Source organism: Rhinopithecus roxellana, chromosome 1, assembly GCF_007565055.1.
Source record: "Rhinopithecus roxellana isolate Shanxi Qingling chromosome 1, ASM756505v1, whole genome shotgun sequence".
NCBI lineage: Eukaryota > Metazoa > Chordata > Mammalia > Primates > Cercopithecidae > Rhinopithecus > Rhinopithecus roxellana.
The window spans coordinates 203,149,555-203,167,496 of NC_044549.1; the positions used below are offsets into that span (position 1 = coordinate 203,149,555).

Sequence of the window (17,942 nt, forward strand, 5' to 3'; positions counted from 1 at the left end):
GGGCAGGATCCACATTTTTAATGTTTCTGTTATCCACAGCACTTAGTACATGGCATTTGGTATTCAATAAATATTATAAATAAATGGTCAAGATGTAAGAATCCCCTTTCTGGTATAAATAACTATGGTACTTCATTAGAGAACAAATACACATTAAGATACAATTTATAGTATCTCATGCTGTATATTTTAGGTGTTTTTTGTTTTAATTTATGAAAATAGAGATGAGGTCTCACTATTGTTACAGCTCTTTTACTCCTGAATTTGATGAGTTCTGAGTTCTTGTCCCATGACTGAGAAGAATGAGGTACACGGACACTGGAGAGTGAGTAAGGCAGAGTAGAATTTATTGAGTGACAGAAAGCCTCTTGACAGTGAGAGAGTACCCGATGGTGGGTTGCTGGCCACGAGCCTGAGTCTATGGGTTTTTGTAGGCTAGAAATGGACAAGTGCATGCTGATTGGTCTGTGGCTATGCTTGAAAAAGCACCATTCAGAAATAGGCACGATAGTATAAGGACCAATCGGGGAAGGGTAGGTATGTGTAAAATAGGTGAAGGATAAGGACCAATCAGAAGAGAGGGTGCCAGATGGGAATGGGAGCTCTCAGTCTGGTTCATGGATTTATCTGGAACTCATAGCTTGGTTTTCAGGCTTTAAACTGTCCTTGGCTTGAAGGTTGAGTTTCACCAGGGACCCATCCCTGTCTGCCTAGGAATTTACCTGCCTCCTACTGCTATCACTCTGTTCCCCAAGCTGGATTCAAACCCCTGAGCTCAAGTGATCCTCCTGCCTTGACCTCCTAAGATGCTTGGATTAGAGGCATGAGCCACCATGTCCAGCCTTGTTTATTTTTTAAATAGGTAATACACATTCACATGGTTCAAAGTTGAAAATGTACAAAATGGATGAACAGTGAAAAGACTTCCTCTTATCTTTGACCACTAGCCTCTTAACTTCCTTTCCTGACAACTAATGGTATCACTTTTTTGTGTATCTCTGCAGAAGAAGTTTATGGATATATAAACTAATATGCATTATATATATATGCATATATATATATATTTGATTTTGCACCTTTTTTCCACTTAGCAATATATAGGAAATAAACATTTGAAAAGAACAATACATTTGGTGATAACTTCATATCATTACACAAAGAGCTTCTTCGTTCTTTTGTATGGCTACACAGAAAATATCTGTTGTATCCGTTTGTCATAATTTATTTAACATCCCCTCACTCTTTGCTATAAAAATAAGACTGTAATACATTATGCATACTTTTGGCCATTTCCAAGATAAATTACTGGAGGTGGAATCACTGGGTCATAGGGTAGCAGGTTAGTTTTTGACGGATGGTATCAACTCTTTGAGGGGTGACTTTTGCTCTTCAGGGGTCCTGGCTGCTTTCCCCTTCTCAATTACCTGCACAGCCCTCAGCAAACTGTCCTGCAGAGCCTGGTTCTTTACCATGTTAGTAATCAGGAACGTGATGTCCCTGATGTACATCTGCCTCGCTTTAGCACTATAGTGTTCTGCCTTGTGACCGTGTGCAATAAAGAAGGTACAAAGTGCTGTGATGTCTCCTTCTTGCAGCCCACACTCCTCCAGAATGGAATCCCACACAGCGCTAATGCGCTCGTTCTTAACTTTTCGTCTGAGTACGGAGGCTAAGGTTGGAAGACCTCTCACCAGGTCTGGCAGCTTCTCAAGCACACGAGTATGCAAGCAGATAAGTACTTCAATGACGTAGCTGTATAAAATATTCAATTCCATTGAAGTGAACCTACAAAAAATATGGAGAGCTTCTTAAGCAATCAAAAATAATTGATATAGAAACAGAAAATGGGCCGGGCGTGGTGGCTCAAGCCTGTAATCCCAGCACTTTGGGAGGCCGAGGCGGGCGGATCACGAGGTCAGGCGATCGAGACCATCCTGGCTAACATGGTGAAACTCCGTCTCTACTAAAAATACAAAAAACTAGCCGGGCGAGGTGGCGGGCGCCTGTAGTCCCAGCTACTCGGGAGGCTGAGGCAGGAGAATGGCGTGAACCCGGGAGGCGGAGCTTGCAGTGAGCTGAGATCCGGCCACTGCACTCCAGCCCGGGCCACAGAGCGAGACTCCGTCTCAAAAAAAAAAAAAAAAAAAAGAAACAGAAAATGAATTCTTTTAGGATAACTCAATATGGACCCACTAGGAGAACCAGCTGTCGTAATTTAGAAAATATTTACTTTAGAATTTAAATTCAAATTCAAATACTTACTTTTTTTTTTTTTTTTTTTAGAGATGGGGTCTCACTTCGTTGCCCAGGCTGTTCTCGAACTCCTGAGCTCAAGTGATCCTGCTGCCTCGGCTTCCCAGAATGCTGAGATTAAAGGCATGAGCCATCATGCCCTGCCAATACTTACTTTAGAATTAATGCAGATAGGCTGGGCACAGTGGCTCACTCCTGTAATTCCAGCACTTTGGGAGGCCGAGGTGGGTGGATCACCTGAGGTCAGGAGTTTGAGACTAGCCTGGCCAACATAGTGAAACCCTGTCTCTACTAAAAATACAAAACTTAGCTGAGTGTTGTGATGCACGCTTGTAATGGTAGCTAATCAGGAGGCTGAGGTAGGAGAATGGCTTGAACCCGGGAGGTGGAGGTTCCAGTGAGCTGAGATTGCCCCACTGCACCCCAACCTGGGTGACAGAGCAAGACTCTGTCTCGAAAAAAAAGAAAGAAAAAGAAAAAGAAATTAATGCAAATAAGGCTTTGGCAAGCAAGAGACTCTGTGAAGAGATATGTACCATAGTTCCTGGCATATAAAGAGATGCACAAATTAATCTTTTTTAAAAAACATAACCTAAGAAAATATAATTGCTTTACAATCCATTGTGGGAAAGATACTAAAAATTCAATTTTGGAATGACCACTGGAAGCTCTCAAAGCCACAGAATCCCACTGATTTCTCAACCGATACTCACCTGAGCGCCCGAACTGCTGTCCACATCTCATCTTGGGCTGCTTGGCTTGCCAGAGTCTTACTATGATGCTCGAATTTCTGCATCAGGTTATCCTTGGTGAAGTCTAGTTCTTTGAACTGTGCTTCTAACGCTTGGAGTTTGTGGTCTACTCTATAGGATAACAGAACCAAGGGTTAGTTTAGGTTACAGGACAAAACTAAGGTTTTGCTTTAAGCTGAGGCTCTAATACATTATTTACAACCACTACCAAATTTGGATAACTTTTTTTTTTAACTTTTACTTTAAACTATGAAGGGAAAACGGGTAGCTATTTTAATTTGAAAGTTTCAACAAAAATGGTTCCATGTGCCGTTCCCTCTAGCCACCATTCTTATCCTTTCGTCCCATGTAGAGCAAACCTTCGAACTATCTAATTACTTGAATTGCCTGTCATGTCTTGTTTTTGTATTATACCTTACGCTTTATTTGTTTATGTATGTATTTATTTATTTTCTAATACAGAGTCTCACTCAGCCACCCAAACTGGAGTGCGGTGGCACAATCACTACCTCCCAGGCTCAAGTGATCTTCCCACCTCAGCCTCCCGAGTAGCTAGGACTATAGTTATGTGCCACCATACCTGGCTAATTTTTAAAAAATATTTTTTGTAGACACCAGGAATTGCTATGTTTGGCTGGTCTCGAACACCCGGGCTCCAGTGATCCACCTGTCTTGGCCTCCCAAAGTACTGGGATTACAGGCATGAGCCACCATGCCCGGGCTAGATCTTATGCGTTAAAGACTATTTTATGTAAGCATTACTTTGGTGTTCACAGCAACCACAAAAAGTAAAGCAGTCCTTTTTACTATTTTACTATTAAAGAAATTGAGTCTCAAGAGGATTGAGACCTAATGTCCTAAAGTTAGCTAGTGCTGAGACCACTATATAATAAGGTGACTTTTTCTACCCTATTCTAGTTGTCCAACTCTTACCCTTTCTTCTAGAATCAGCTCAAACCCACTGCCTTGTTTAATTCCCCTTCTACCTGGTGATCTCCCTGCCCGCCTGCCTCTCGCTTCCAAGCACTGCCCCTGGGAACCCATCTCCCCACCCCCTGCTTTGCTATCAGGGTTATAGCGTTTCCTGAACTAAACTGTAAGTTCTTGGAGGGCAGGAGTCAGAGACTATTTCTTAGATACCTTTACGCCTGTCTCCCAATACCCAGCAAAGGTCTTACACTGTAATAAAAGTTTTCCTGTATGATTGACATCTTTGATGTGAATGAAATGCTGAGTTTTGTAACCCAAAATGAGGATTTGAGTAGCTCTGAACAGCCGTGACCATCAGAGGGTGCTGTGGCACCAGCATTATGTCTAATTAATCACAGAGCCTGGAGCGACACACCTCACTTGTCTGAGCCACCTGGATTGTCGTTATGAGGGAAGTGATGAGTCAACACACACGCTACTTGTCTGAGCTTCCGTGTCCCCAGTGACCCGAATACCTTTGTGACTGCCCAGCATTCTATGCTTGATCATCTTTTATTCTTGGTTCTGAATTTCTCTCAAGGCTAATTCTCCTTCAGGTACTACATCTCTCCTAAGCTTTAAACCTGTATTTTCTTTTCTTTTTTTTTTTTTTTTTTTTTTTTTTTGAGATGGAGTCTCGCTCTGTCACCCAGGCTGGAGTGCAGTGGCACAATCCTGGCTCACTGCAACCTCTGTCTCCCAGATTCAAGCGATTCTCCTGCCTCAGTCTCCCAAGTAGCTGGGACTACAGGCGCCACCACACCCGGCTAATTTTAGTATTTTTAGTAGAGATGGGGTTTTGCCATGTTGGCCAGGGTGGTCTCAAACTCCTGACCTCAGGTGATCTGCCCGCCTCAGCCTCCCAAAGTGCTGGGATTACAGGCATGAGCTACCATGCCCAGCCTAGACCTGTATTTTCAATATGTTTTGTGCATCTCCACAAAGATGGAGATGTCAAACTCAACTCTCCTAAGCTTAACCTACTAATACCTCCCCCATCTTCAGAAATTATTATGAAGAAATGTCAACTGCTTTACACATAGATAAAACTCAGTATAGGCCGGGCGCGGTGGCTCAAGCCTGTAATCCCAGCACTTTGGGAGGCCAAGACGGGCGGATCACGAGGTCAGGAGATCGAGACCATCCTGGCTAACACGGTGAAACCCCGTCTCTACTAAAAAATACAAAAAACTAGCCGGGCGAGGTGGCGGGCGCCTGTAGTCCCAGCTACTCGGAGGCTGAGGCAGGAGAATGGCATAAACCCGCTTGCAGTGAGCTGAGAACCGGCCACTGCACTCCAGCCCGGGCGACAGAGCGAGACTCCGTCTCAAAAAAAAAAAAAAAAAAAAAAAAAAAAAAACTCAGTATAAAATGTTCACTTTGTAGGAACAGAAGCCTGTGTGACCTAATATGCCTGCAATTTCTGTCTACAATGCAAAGCCATGTGATTTGAGCCGGGTGAGGTGGCTCACACCTGTAATCACTTTGGGAGGTCAAGGCGGGAGGATCGCTTCAGTCCAGGGGTTTGAGACCAGCTTGGGCAACAGAGTGAGACCTCATCTCTACAAAAAATAAAAAATTAGCCTAGTGTGGTGGTGTGTGCACTTGTGGTCCCAGCTACTGGGTAGGTTGAGGTATGAGAATTGCTTGAGCCCAGGAGGCCAAGGCTGCAGTGAGCTGTGATGATGCCACTGCACTCAGCTTGGGCAACACAGCAAGACCCTGTGTCAAAAAAAAAAAAGTCATTTGGCATATACTGTTTGTATTAACTTCTAGACCTTTAAGACTATATTGCTCATGGTCATCTGTAGTTTGAATCTTAGAGAGGAATTCTAGCTTGTCAATCAGTATAAAAATGTACAGTTGCAGTTCTTTGGAATCCTCTCACCAAAGGACAGTCCCAGGCCATTCCACAAAAATCTAATCCACAAAAATCTAAACCAACATGCAAATCTGAGTGCAGCCTGTTTTGTTTTGTTTTACTACAGTTCCCTAGTCCCGTTAATGACCTCACCATCCAACCAATTTCTTGAACTAGAAATCTCAGAATAATTCTCAACTTTTCTTCTTCCCCCAGTTTATGTCTCTCTAACCCATTCCTGCCTCTCCATCTCCGCTAAATGAGTTTCTCATCATCTTTCACTAGGACTCAAGATTACAGTAGCCTAACTGGACCCCTGTTTTCCATTTCTCATCCATCCTCCAGACACATTCTTTTCAAACACAATTCCAATTCTGTAACTCAGCTGATTACAAATGGTTGACGTTATCCTGGCTTGCACAGTGATCTACTCAGAGGCAAATTGGGTCTCCTTGGCAGGAAAGTCAAGGGTCTTCACCCTTTGCTCCTGTCTTCCGCCAGTCCCCTCACCCATCCTAGTCACCAATACATGAGACATCTCTTGTCATCTGCTTGAATACTTCATGTGGTTCCAGGCTTACATATGGCTTATACCCACTGTTTCCTCAGCCTAGAATTCCTTCCCATATTTTTCTCCCTCATAAGCTCCTACTTGCACTTTAAGATCCAGCTTAAATGACCCTATATGAAGAGTTCCTTTCTCTAGTGTCAAAGGCAAAATTGGTTGATCCTCCCTTCATATTTGCACAGATCTTTAGGGACATCACCGTTGAAAGGTCAGTCACATTAAATTGTAAATATTTTTCAAACTTTTCTCTTTCCTACAGGTTGTGAGCTCCTTGTGAGCTCCTTTTACCTTTTTTCGTAAATCTAGAATTTAGCACATGCATACATTCAATGGAGTTACTGCACCTGGGAGCAGACTTTTCTTTATTGTTAATTTACATAGGTTTGGGCCTGGAAGACTTAAACCACTGTAATAGAGATGGAATTCTTTTTTTGGATGGTGTCTTGCTCTGTTGCCAGGCTGGAATGCAGTGGCGCGATCTCAGCTCACTGCAACCTCTGCCTCCTGGGTTCCCGCCATTCTCCTGCCTCAGCCTCCCGAGTAACTGGGACTACAGGTGCCCGTCACCATGCGCGCCTAATTTTTGTATTTTTAGTAGAGGCAGGGTTTCACCATGTTGGCCAGTATGGTCTTGATCTCTTGACCTTGTGATCTGCCCACCTCAGCCTCCCAGTGTGCTGGGATTATAGGCGTGAGCCACCGCGCCATCCATAGAGACAGAATTCTAATGAGCATGTCTGTAGTTCTTTGTTTATTTCTATTCTTCATTCTTCTCTTACCCATCTTCCCAGAATAGCAGACCCAGGCTTGCACCCTCCCTATAGCCCTCAGCAACCTTTTCATTGCCTCCGTCAAGGATATCAGGGTTGTGGTTTCATTGTTCATCTTCTTAAGGCAAAAGGAAAGAAAACAAAAACAAAGCAAAACAAAAAAGCAATAAATGTTTGAATCCGGAATTTTCTGCTGTCTTCCTCTCAGCAACAGGCAGCAGTAGCATGAGCGCTCAATCTACATTCTGCCTGAAAGGTCACTCAGTACGAGAAGCTTTTAATAGCTCGCACATCCAAATATAGTTTCAAAGAACTGATCCTGTGAACACAGGTGTCCTGGAAGGCACTATCACATTTGCCTTTGAAAAGTGAACCATACTACATCAGCACAGAGCAACAACCACATATAATTATGACTCTGTGTACATGACTGTAATGTATATACAGATACATTAATGTAACATACAGGATTAAGTTACATGGAAATGTTACTGTCATATTTTAACAGCTTCATTATTCAATTACAACCTAAATTAGGTTTAAAGAGTGCCCCAGATCTTTTATGATGATGATATCAAACAAAAAACCTAACCATCATTAGAAACTACTAAATGCTTGTTATGGCTGGGCATGACAGCTCACTCCTGTAATCCCAGCCCTTTGGGAAGCCAAGGTGGAAGGATTGCTTGAGCCCAGGAGTTCAAGACCAGCCTGGGCCACAGAGCGAGACTGTCTCCACAAAAAAATACAAAAATTAGCCAGGAGTGGTGGTGCACACCTGTAGTCCCAGCTACTCAAGAGGCTGAAGTGGGATGACTGCTTGAGCCCAGGAGTTTGAAGCTGCAATGAGCTATGATCATGCCACTGCACTCCAGCCCGGGCAAGAAAAAAAAAAAAAAAAAAAAATATATATATATATATATATACATACACACACACACACATATAGAGAGAGAGAGAGAAAGAGAGAGAGAGACACAGAGAGAGAGAGCTTCTAGTATTAGATTAGGAACTGAATATAAATACGGAAATAAAATAGGACTCCTGTTTTCATGAGATTTAAAATCGAATTGGGAAGATAGAATATATCCTTAAATAGAAAATGTATATGGGATGTGTGCTAAGTACATAGAGACCATAAAAAAAATAGAAGATGGGAGACTAAGTGACTGAAATCATGGGTCGTTGGGGACATGCTCACACTGAAGGTGGTACTTCCCTTGGCCTTAAAGGTCAAGGTCTTTGATTATCAGAGAAAAGCGTTAAGGGTGTCACAAACTGGAGACATTGGTGAGCAAAATCACAGAGGTGGCAAAGTAAATAATGTGTTCAGGAAACAATGAATAGGTATGTTTCGAGCAAAAGATTCATATAAGAAAAAGAAAATAACCACACCATTTAAACTGGTAAGAGCGATGTCACGTATTTGTTCTTTCATTGAATAATTTATTCACCTATTCAATATTTACTGAACATCACAGATATTAACCGAATGGATAAAACCTACGAATGGATGAGCAGCACTATTCCAGGCACTGGTAATAGTGATAAGTAAGGCAAAAATCCTTGTCCTCAAGGGGCATGCTCGCAGGGAGACAGCACATAAGGATTACAAGAGAGGGGATGCTTCTAGCTAGCCTGGTAAGTAGTTTGGACAGATGTGAGCCGTTGGTTCTAGAAGATGAATCCAGGGCCGGGCGCAGTGGCTCACACTGTAATCCCAACACTTTGGGAGGCCAAGGCGGGCAGATCACTTGAGGTCAGGAATTCGAGAACAGCCTGGGCAACATGGCAAAACCCCATCTCTACTAAAAATACAAAAATTAGCTGGGTGTGGTGGCACACACCTGTAGTCCCAGCTACTTGGGAGTCTGAGATAGAAGAATCACTTGAACCCAGGAGGTAGAGGTTGCAGTGAGTGGAGACAGCAATTGTGCCACTGCACTCCAGCCTGAGTGACACAGCGAGACTCCATCTCAAAAAAAAAAAAAAAAGAAAAGAAAAGATGAATCTAGCAGTGATATTGTAGTATAATATGAAATATATTTGGTCTTTGTCCGCATTTCACAAAGCTCCTAAAACCCTGGGAATTTCCTGAGTGATAGGAGTGTCCTTTGTTATTCATAATGAGCCCCTTTTGATCACATGTGAGTTTATGCTAATGAGGTGATTTAGGGTGGTGCAACTAGATTAGCCTCCAGATGGGACTGGTCACTAGTAAGACCAAGTGATTATAGGTTGGAACTTCCAGAGCCACTCACCGACCTCTAGGAATTGGAATGAGTGAGCTGGAGATTAAGTTCCATAGAAACTCTTGGACAATGAGGTTTGATGAGCTCCTGTGGTGTCACAGAGAGGGTGTGGAAGCTCTACAGCACCCTCCCCCATACCTTCCTCTATGCATCTCTAACAGCACCCCCCATGTCTTCACTTATACATATCTAACAGCACCCCCCCATCCCTTCCCATATGCATCTCTAAAACTGCCTGTTCATCTGTGTGGCATTCACATAGCCACACCTAGTCAAACCAATCCCCTGGGCTCTATGCAAATCAGACACCACCTCCTCAAGCCCTCCTGACATAACCAACTGTTTCTGCTAAAGGAGGTTATTCCATTTGGAGCCCTCCTCCCTGTTTGGGGGAGCTGTTCTCTTCCTTCTTGCCTATTGAACTTTCCACTCCTTAATCCAGTCTATGTGTGTCTGTGTTGCTAATTTTCTTGGCATATGACAAAGGACCCTGGGTATTTCCCCAGACAATGGAGCCGTATCATCACGCTCAGCTAGTTTTTGTATTTTTAGTAGAGACGGGGTTTTGCCACGTTGGTCAGGCTGGTCTCTAACTCCTGACCTCAAGTGATCCACCTGCATCAGCCTTCCAAAGTGCTGGAGACAAAGGAGCCTGGCACAAGACAAAATACCCTGGGTGTTTCCCTAGATAATGGAGCCATATCATTTTTGGGGGCTCATCCGGAATCCCAGGGTACAACATTCAATGGAGCAGTGAGTAGAGGAGTGGACTCAAAATCTGTCCTTTCATTCTGAGGCTCTTGGTCTCCATTTAAAAATCAAATCAGGCCGGGCGCGGTGGCTCAAGCCTGTAATCCCAGCACTTTGGGAGGCCGAGGCGGGCGGATCACGAGGTCAGGAGATCGAGACCATCCTGGCTAACACGGTGAAACCCCGTCTCTACTAAAAAAATACAAAAAACTAGCCGGGCGAGGTGGCGGGCGCCTGTAGTTCCAGCTACTCGGGAGGCTGAGGCAGGAGAATGGCGTAAACCCGGGAGGCAGAGTTTGCAGTGAGCTGAGATCTGGCCACTGCACTCCAGCCTGGGTGACAGAGCGAGACTCCTTCTCAAAAAAAAAAAAAAAAAAAAAAAAAAAAAATCAAATCAAATCAATAACAAGCATCCATCAGCCAGTTAAAGACACGTTTAGTGTGACTGCCATTCTTAGAGACTTGGATGTCAGGCTTACTGGGGAGAACATGGAGACCCCCCCCAATACCCACAGATCATTGGGCACATTGGTCATGCTTCAAACCAGCTTCCTTTCATGAGGAAACCTAACCATCCTGTGAGGCCAGGAAAAGTTCTGAAGCAATTGAGAATTTCTGGCCAGTGCACGCCCTTGTATTATTCAAATGCTTCTGGACTGGACTCAGCCTCCAATAACCTGCCCACGTGTTGGTAAAGGATCCCCAGCTAGCCTGTTGGAAAATTTCCCTTCTTTTTCTGTCTGTGATCACTATGTCTCTTATTTTCTCTGCGTGTCAAATGGGATAGAATTTTTGCAGCCCAGGGAAGTAATCCTGTTAGGGAAGATCAGGAAATGCTGTAGTAACCGTGGATATAGCTCAGGATCTTGCCATCTTCTAGGAACAGAGGGCCTCCCCCTTCCCCCACAGTGAGGTCACGCACTACTGTTCCTCTCGCGAGCACATGGTATTTCTAAACCAACAGCGCCACCTCGTGGGAATAGAAATCCCCTCCATAAGACACATTGTTGGTCCACTGCAGCTTCCCAATTTTTCCATTTTGCAGCTTTCTTTATGCTGCTTCTGTGAATGGGAAAATTCTGTCCCAACAATTAGGAGTAAAATGTCCTTTGAAGCCAAATTTTAGTCCTGATACTGTCCCATCAGCAGGAAAATCACAATTAGGTCCTTTAGTCCCTTTAAGGCACCTATTCTGGCTCCAATTGAAACAGTACTTAATTAGTAAGGGGATTTTTAAGTCCAGAAGTTAACCCAAACCATTTTCTAAGGGTAAATGCTTTAGCATGGGCCATAATAGCAGCCAATCTAGCACATTCCCTCTGTTAAAGGAGCCTTGCCTTTTACATGTTTTTTCCCAAGATCCATTTTCCAGGGAGGCACACAGATCACACAAGTCTAGGAAATAAAAGGTGAACAACACACAGAGAACTAGGTATGCATGACTAATCCCATATTCTAGTTTCTCTGGTTCCATGGCTTGGAGGGTCACGCCTCCAACCATGGGCAGCACATTTAACAAGGTACCGGGATCCAGGAACCAAGGAGGGAAAACAGTCAGGGGAACGCTCCCACTGTCTTCTTCTCCATGCTGGGTCACACACTGAAAGGAAAGAGACTAAAAGGATGATTTTTTTCTCACTTCTCTTTCTAGATGGGAAACAGACCATCTATAACCTGCACTCTTCTCGAGTGCATTCTAAAGAGCTGGGACTCCTTCAACCCTGAGACTTTGAAGAAAAAGCGACTCATATTCTATTGCACAAAGGCATGGTCTTCTTACCATCCTGGGGACAGACAAACCCACTGGAGGGGGCTTTGCTTTTAATATTATCCAACAATTAGATCTTTTCTGCAGACAGAAGGGCAAATGGTCTGAGGTCCCCTATGTATAGGCTTTCTTTGCCCTTCAAGACAACCCAGATCTTTACAAGCTTTGTACAATGGACCCAGTTCTTTTAGCAGCCATGGCAGGCAAACCCATAGGGAATAATTCCCCAGAGCTAAAGCAGATTCTAGAGGAGCAATCTGAGACAGCTATTGAATGTCCTAACCCTTCTAATCCCCTTCATCCAGAACTCCCTCCAATCATGCCCTCTGCTCCTCCAGCTCCACCATCTTCAATATCACCCACTTTACCCACTTCACTCTTAGTTCTGCAGGAAATGCCTGATGGAAATGGTGCTGTGAAGGTTCATGTTCCCTTCTCATTACAGGATCTTAAGCAAATAAAGGGAGACAGGCTGATTTTCTGATGACCCCGATAGGTATATAGAAACTTGCCAAAATTTAACTCAGGTGTTTGATCTCACGTGTTGCTCTTAGTCAGATTCTCACTGCAGCTGAAAAGCAGTCAGTTCTTCAGGCAGCAGAAAAATATGGAGATGTGTGGGTAAAGGATTACCTAGGTGCCGAGGCAAGAGACTGAAGGCACAAACTGTTTCAGTATAATAAAGAAAATAGTTAAAATAAGAATACTTATAGGCCGGGCGCGGTGGCTCAAGCCTGTAATCCCAGCACTTTGGGAGGCCGAGATGGGCGGATCATGAGATCAGGAGATCGAGACCATCCTGGCTAACACTGGGAAACCCCGTCTCTACTAAAAAAAATATATAAAAAACTAGCTGGGCGAGGTGGCAGGCGCCTATAATCCAAGCTACTCGGGAGGCTGAGGCAGGAGAATGGCGTAAACCCGGGAGGCGGAGCTTGCAGTGAGCTGAGATCTGGCCACTGCACTCCAGCCTGAGCGACAGAGCAAGACTCCGTCTCAAAAAAAAAAGAATAGTTATAATACAAATTAGATATAGAGATGCTCATGGACATTATCAATCATTAGCATAAACATTAATCATTAGCTTTTAATATTACTCTTTGTTGTATTACTAATATAAACAAGGAATAACAGGCGGGTATAGGGTCACGTGCTAAAAGGACATTGTGAGAAGTGACCTAGAAGGCAAGAGGTGAGCCCTCTGTCACATCCGTATAAGGGCCATTTGAGGGCTCCTTGGTCAAGCGGTAATGCCAGTGCCTGGGAAGACACCCGTTACTTAGCAGACTGTGAAAGGGAGTCTCCCTTTCCTTGGAGAAGTCAGGGAACACTCTGCTCCACCAGCTTCTTGTGGGAGGCTGGATATTATCCAGGCCTACCCGCAGTCATCTGGAGGCCTAAACCCCTCCCTGTGGTGCTGTGCTTCAGTGGTCACACTCCTTTTCCACTTTCATGTTCCTCCCGTACTCCTGGTTCCTCTTTGAAGTTAGTAGTAGATAGCGGTAGAAGAAATAGTGAAAGTCGTAAAACCTTTGATCTTTCTTATAAGTGCATAGAAGAAAATGCTGACATATGCTGCCTTCCCTCTCTGCTTCAGCTACCTAAAAGGGAAGGGCCCCCTGTCCCATGATCACATGACTTGCTTGACCTTATCAATCACTTGGACGACTCACCCTCCTTACCCTGTCCCCTTGTCTTGTATATAGTAAATATCAGCGTGCCCAGCCATTTGGGGCCATGACTGGTCTCTGCGTCTTGGTGGTAGTGGTCCCCCCAGCCCAGCTGTTTTCTCTTTATCTCTTTGTCTTGTGTCTTTATTTCTTACAATCTCTCATCTCCGCTCACAGGGAGAACACTCACTAAGCTCCGTAGGGTTGGACCCTACAGAGATGAGCAACATGTCTCTTACAGCAGACTAAAGAGATAAAAAGGAAATAGGGAAGGTGAAAAAAAAAATGGAAACTCCATTCCCACTGGGAAGAGAAGCAGTTCTGGTAGACAACCCTCATGGGAACCACAATAGCTCAGTAGATGAATGGAAAAGGAAGCACTTTGACGGTGCATATTAGAGGCCTACAAAAAACCAGAGCCAAACCTCTTAATTACTCTAAACTATCCATGATAGACCAAAAACCAGATGAGAATCCCACAGCCTTTATGGAAAGGCTGAGAGAGACACTAACAAAACACACCTCTTTATCCCCTGATTTAGCTCAGGGACAGCTCATCCCAAAGGACAAGTTTTTTTGTTGTTGTTGTTGTTGTTTTTGAGACGGAGTCTCGCTCTGTCGCCCAGGCTGGAGTGCAGTGGCCGGATCTCAGCTCACTGCAAGCTCCGCCTCCTGGGTTCACGCCGTTCTCCTGCCTCAGCCTCCCGAGCAGCTGGGACTACAGGCGCCTGCCACCTCGCCCGGCTAGTTTTTTGTATTTTTTTAGTAGAGACGGGGTTTCACCGTGTTAGCCAGGATGGTCTCGATCTCCTGACCTCGTGATCCGCCCGTCTCGGCCTCCCAAAGTGCTGGGATTACAGGCTTGAGCCACTGCGCCCGGCCCCCGAAGGACAAGTTTATCACACAGGCATCTACAGATATTTGAAGGAAACTACGGAAGCAATCTATAGGACCAAATAGCACCCGAGAAAACCTCCTGAGAATAGCCACTTTGGTCTTTGATAATAGGGATCAGGAGGAGGCCCAAGAAAAACAGAGGAAGCACAAGACAACGACAGAGGCCCTAGTGGCAGCACTGCAAGCTTGCAAAGTCCAGGATCCCTAAGGTGCATCCACTAGCTGTTACTGATGTGGCAAGTCCGGGCATTTTAAGAATGAATGCCCAAAGAGCAAGAAGCCAGCTCGACCCTGTCGTCTGTGATGGAGACCACTGGAGATCGAACTGCTCCCAGAGATGGAGGTCACTGCGTTCAGAGCCAGTCTCACTGATGGTCCAGCAGGACTGATGAGTCCCAGGGCTCAACACCCGGCTCCAATAGCTCAAACTGCCATTACAGCACAGGAGCTCCAGGTGATTCTGGAAATTGAAGGAAGGAAGGTAGATCTCCTGGATGGTGGAGCCAGACTCTCTCTTCTCCTCTCTAATCTAGGCCTCCCCTCTTCCCATAGCATGACTGTAAGGAGTGTCTCAGGAAAGACTCTAATCCGATTTTTTTTTTTTTTTTGAGACGGAGTCTCACTTTGTCGCCCAGGCTGGAGTGCAGTGGTGTGATCTCGGCTCACTGCAAGCTCCGCCTCCCAAGTTCACGCCATTCTCCTGCCTCAGCCTCCCAAGTAGCTGGGACTACAGGCGCCTGCCACCACGCCCGGCTAATTTTTTGTATTTTTAGTAGAGACGGGGTTTCACCGTGTTAGCCAGGACCTGTTGGGTATCTTTAGAAATAAAATTGCTGAGCCATAGGATGTGCTTATAGTCAGGTTTATACATATTGCCAATTAGTTTTGCAAGATAATTGTACTGTTTTCATTTCCATGTGCAGCGTATGAGAGTTCCAGTTGCTCCACAGTTTCAGCAACACTGGTATTGTCAGTGTTTAAAATAGCCATCCTGGTGACTGTGTTTTAATTTTCACTCTCTGGTTTCCAATGAAGTCGATCACATTTTCATATGTTTATTGTTCTTTTGGATATCTCCTGGCCTGTTCCTATCTTCTGCTTATTTTTCTATTGGACTGCCTATTTTACTAATTTATTGATCAGTTGATTGAGTTATTGTTCCGAATTAGAGTCCTTTGTCAGTTACACTTACTGCACATATTTTCGTCCACTCTGTGGCTTTCTTTTCTTTTCTTTCCTTTTTTTTTTTTTTTTTGAGGTGAAGTTTCACTCTGCCCCAGGCTGGAGTGCAGTGGCGCAATCTTGGTTCACTGCAACCTCCGCCTCCCAGGTTCAAGTGATTCTCCTACCTCAGCCTCCTGAGTAGCTGGGACTACAGGCACACACCACCAACCCCAGCTAATTTTTATATTTCTAGTAGAGATGGGGTTTCACCATGTTGGCCAGGATGGTCCCGATCTCTTGACCTCGTGATTTGCCCACCTCGGCCTCCCAAAGTGCTGGGATTACATGCTTTAGCCACTGTGCCCGGCCCACTCTGTGGTTTTCTCTTCATCATCTTGATAGTGTGTTTTCATGAACTAATGTTCTTAATTTTAATGTAGTCCAATTTATCATGTTTTCATTTTGGTGTCCTATATATGAAATTTTTCCTACCCCAACTTCATGAAAATATTTTTTTCCTTTTATTTATTTTATTTTATTTTATTTTATTTTTTGAGACGGAGTCTCGCTCTGTCGCCCAGGCTGGAGTGCAGTGGCCGGATCTCAGCTCACTGCAAGCTCCGCCTCCCGGGTTTAGGCCATTCTCCTGCCTCAGCCTCCCGAGCAGCTGGGACTACAGGCACCGCCACCTCGCCCGGCTAGTTTTTTGTGTTTTTTAGTAGAGACGGGGATTTCACCGTGTTAGCCAGGATGGTCTCGATCTCCTGACCTCGTGATCCGCCCGTCTCGGCCTCCCAAAGTGCTGGGATTACAGGCTTGAGCCACCGCGCCCGGCCATTTTTTTCCTTTTAGAAGCTTCACTGCTTTACCTATTACATTTATATCTGTAATATGCCTAAAATTTAGATTTTTGGATTAATGTGAAGAAAGGAGTCAAGATTCTTTTCTTCTCCATATGCATATACAAGTGACTCAGTCACATTTATTCTAAAGACTTTCCTCACTGCTCTGCAGTGGACTTTTGTCATTAATCAAGTTTCCATACATGTAAGCATCTATTTCTATCCTCTATTCTGTTCCATTGGTCTGCTTATTTATTCTTGTGCCCAAACCACACTCAATCTTAATTATTTTTGCTTCATTAAAAAGTCTTAATAACATACAGTGTGAGTCCTCCAGCTAAGCTCTTCAAGATTATTTGGGTATTCTGGGCCATTTGCATTTTCATATAAAATTTTCAATAAGCTTGCTAATTTTTAGAGCACTACAAGCTGGATGTTGAGTAGAATTACATTGACACCTTCATAATATTTAGCCTTCTAATTCATGAATATGATCTATGTCTCTATTTAGGGTCTCTTTAGTTTTTCTCGGTCATGTTTTGTGATTTCCTCTGTGGAGTTTCCATCAGATTTATCACTAGGTATTTGATGTTTCTTGATGCTGTTGTAAGTAGCATTTAATTTCCTCTTATTCCTGTTATAAAGAAATACCACCATTGTTTCTATATTTACCTTTTTATTCAGCAACCTTACTAAATCCAGTTTTCACTTTAGTAATTCATCTACAGATGCTTTTCTTTTCTTTCTTTTTCTTTTTTTTTTTTTTGAGATGGAGTCTAGCTCTGTCACCCAGGCTGGAGTGCAGTGGCCGGATCTCAGCTCACTGCAACTTCCACCTCCTGGATTCAAGCAATTCTCCTGTCTCAGCCTCCTGAGTAGCTGGGACTACAGGCGCCCGCCACCAGCCCAACTAATTTTTGTATTTTTAGTAGAGACAGGGTTTCACCATGTTGGCCAGGCTGGTCTCGAACGCCTGACCTCAGGTGACCCGCCCACCTTTTCCTCCCAAAGTGCGGGAATTACAGGCGTGAGTCACCGCGTCCGCCCTGTAGATGCTCTTCATGTTTTGCAAACACGATCATGTTGTCTGTGAATGACAGTTTTCTTCCTTTCCAATTCTTATGTCTTTCATTTCTTTTTCTTGTCTTGTAATGTCTACACCTTCAACAGAATGTTGAATAGAATTAATAATGGCAATTTCATCCTATTCTTGAACTCCTGACCTCAGGTGATCTGCCTGCCTTGGCCTCCCAAAGTGCTGGGATTACAGGCTTCATTCTATTCTCTTGTTACCAACATCATGAAAAAAGTTTAAGTGTTTTGCCATGTTTCTAAATTATTCATGTCTCAAAAAAGAAAATACAATGAAAATTTTAAATGTTTCATTGAAAAACAATGAAAATGTGACATATAAAACAATAAGGAG

At 44.0% G+C, this 17,942-nt stretch overlaps 1 protein-coding gene across 2 annotated transcripts; it reads right to left on the bottom strand.

The window, feature by feature from the left end:
* Positions 1-324: 324 nt before the first annotated feature.
* SMCO1 (single-pass membrane protein with coiled-coil domains 1) lies at positions 325-7,444 on the bottom strand. Of its 2 annotated transcripts, none has more exons than XM_010381189.2 (3): positions 7,239-7,444; positions 2,967-3,116; positions 325-1,785 (listed from the first exon to the last, which is right to left on the bottom strand). In XM_010381189.2, the coding sequence occupies exons 1-3, from the start codon at positions 7,286-7,288 to the stop codon at positions 1,341-1,343; spliced, it is 645 nt and encodes a 214-aa protein (XP_010379491.2). In that variant the 5' UTR covers positions 7,289-7,444; the 3' UTR covers positions 325-1,340. The 2 variants fall into 2 exon arrangements, with proteins under 2 accessions (XP_010379491.2, XP_030792634.1); XM_030936774.1 differs by having other exon boundaries at positions 330-1,785; positions 7,183-7,424.
* Between the last annotated feature and the right edge of the window lie 10,498 nt (positions 7,445-17,942).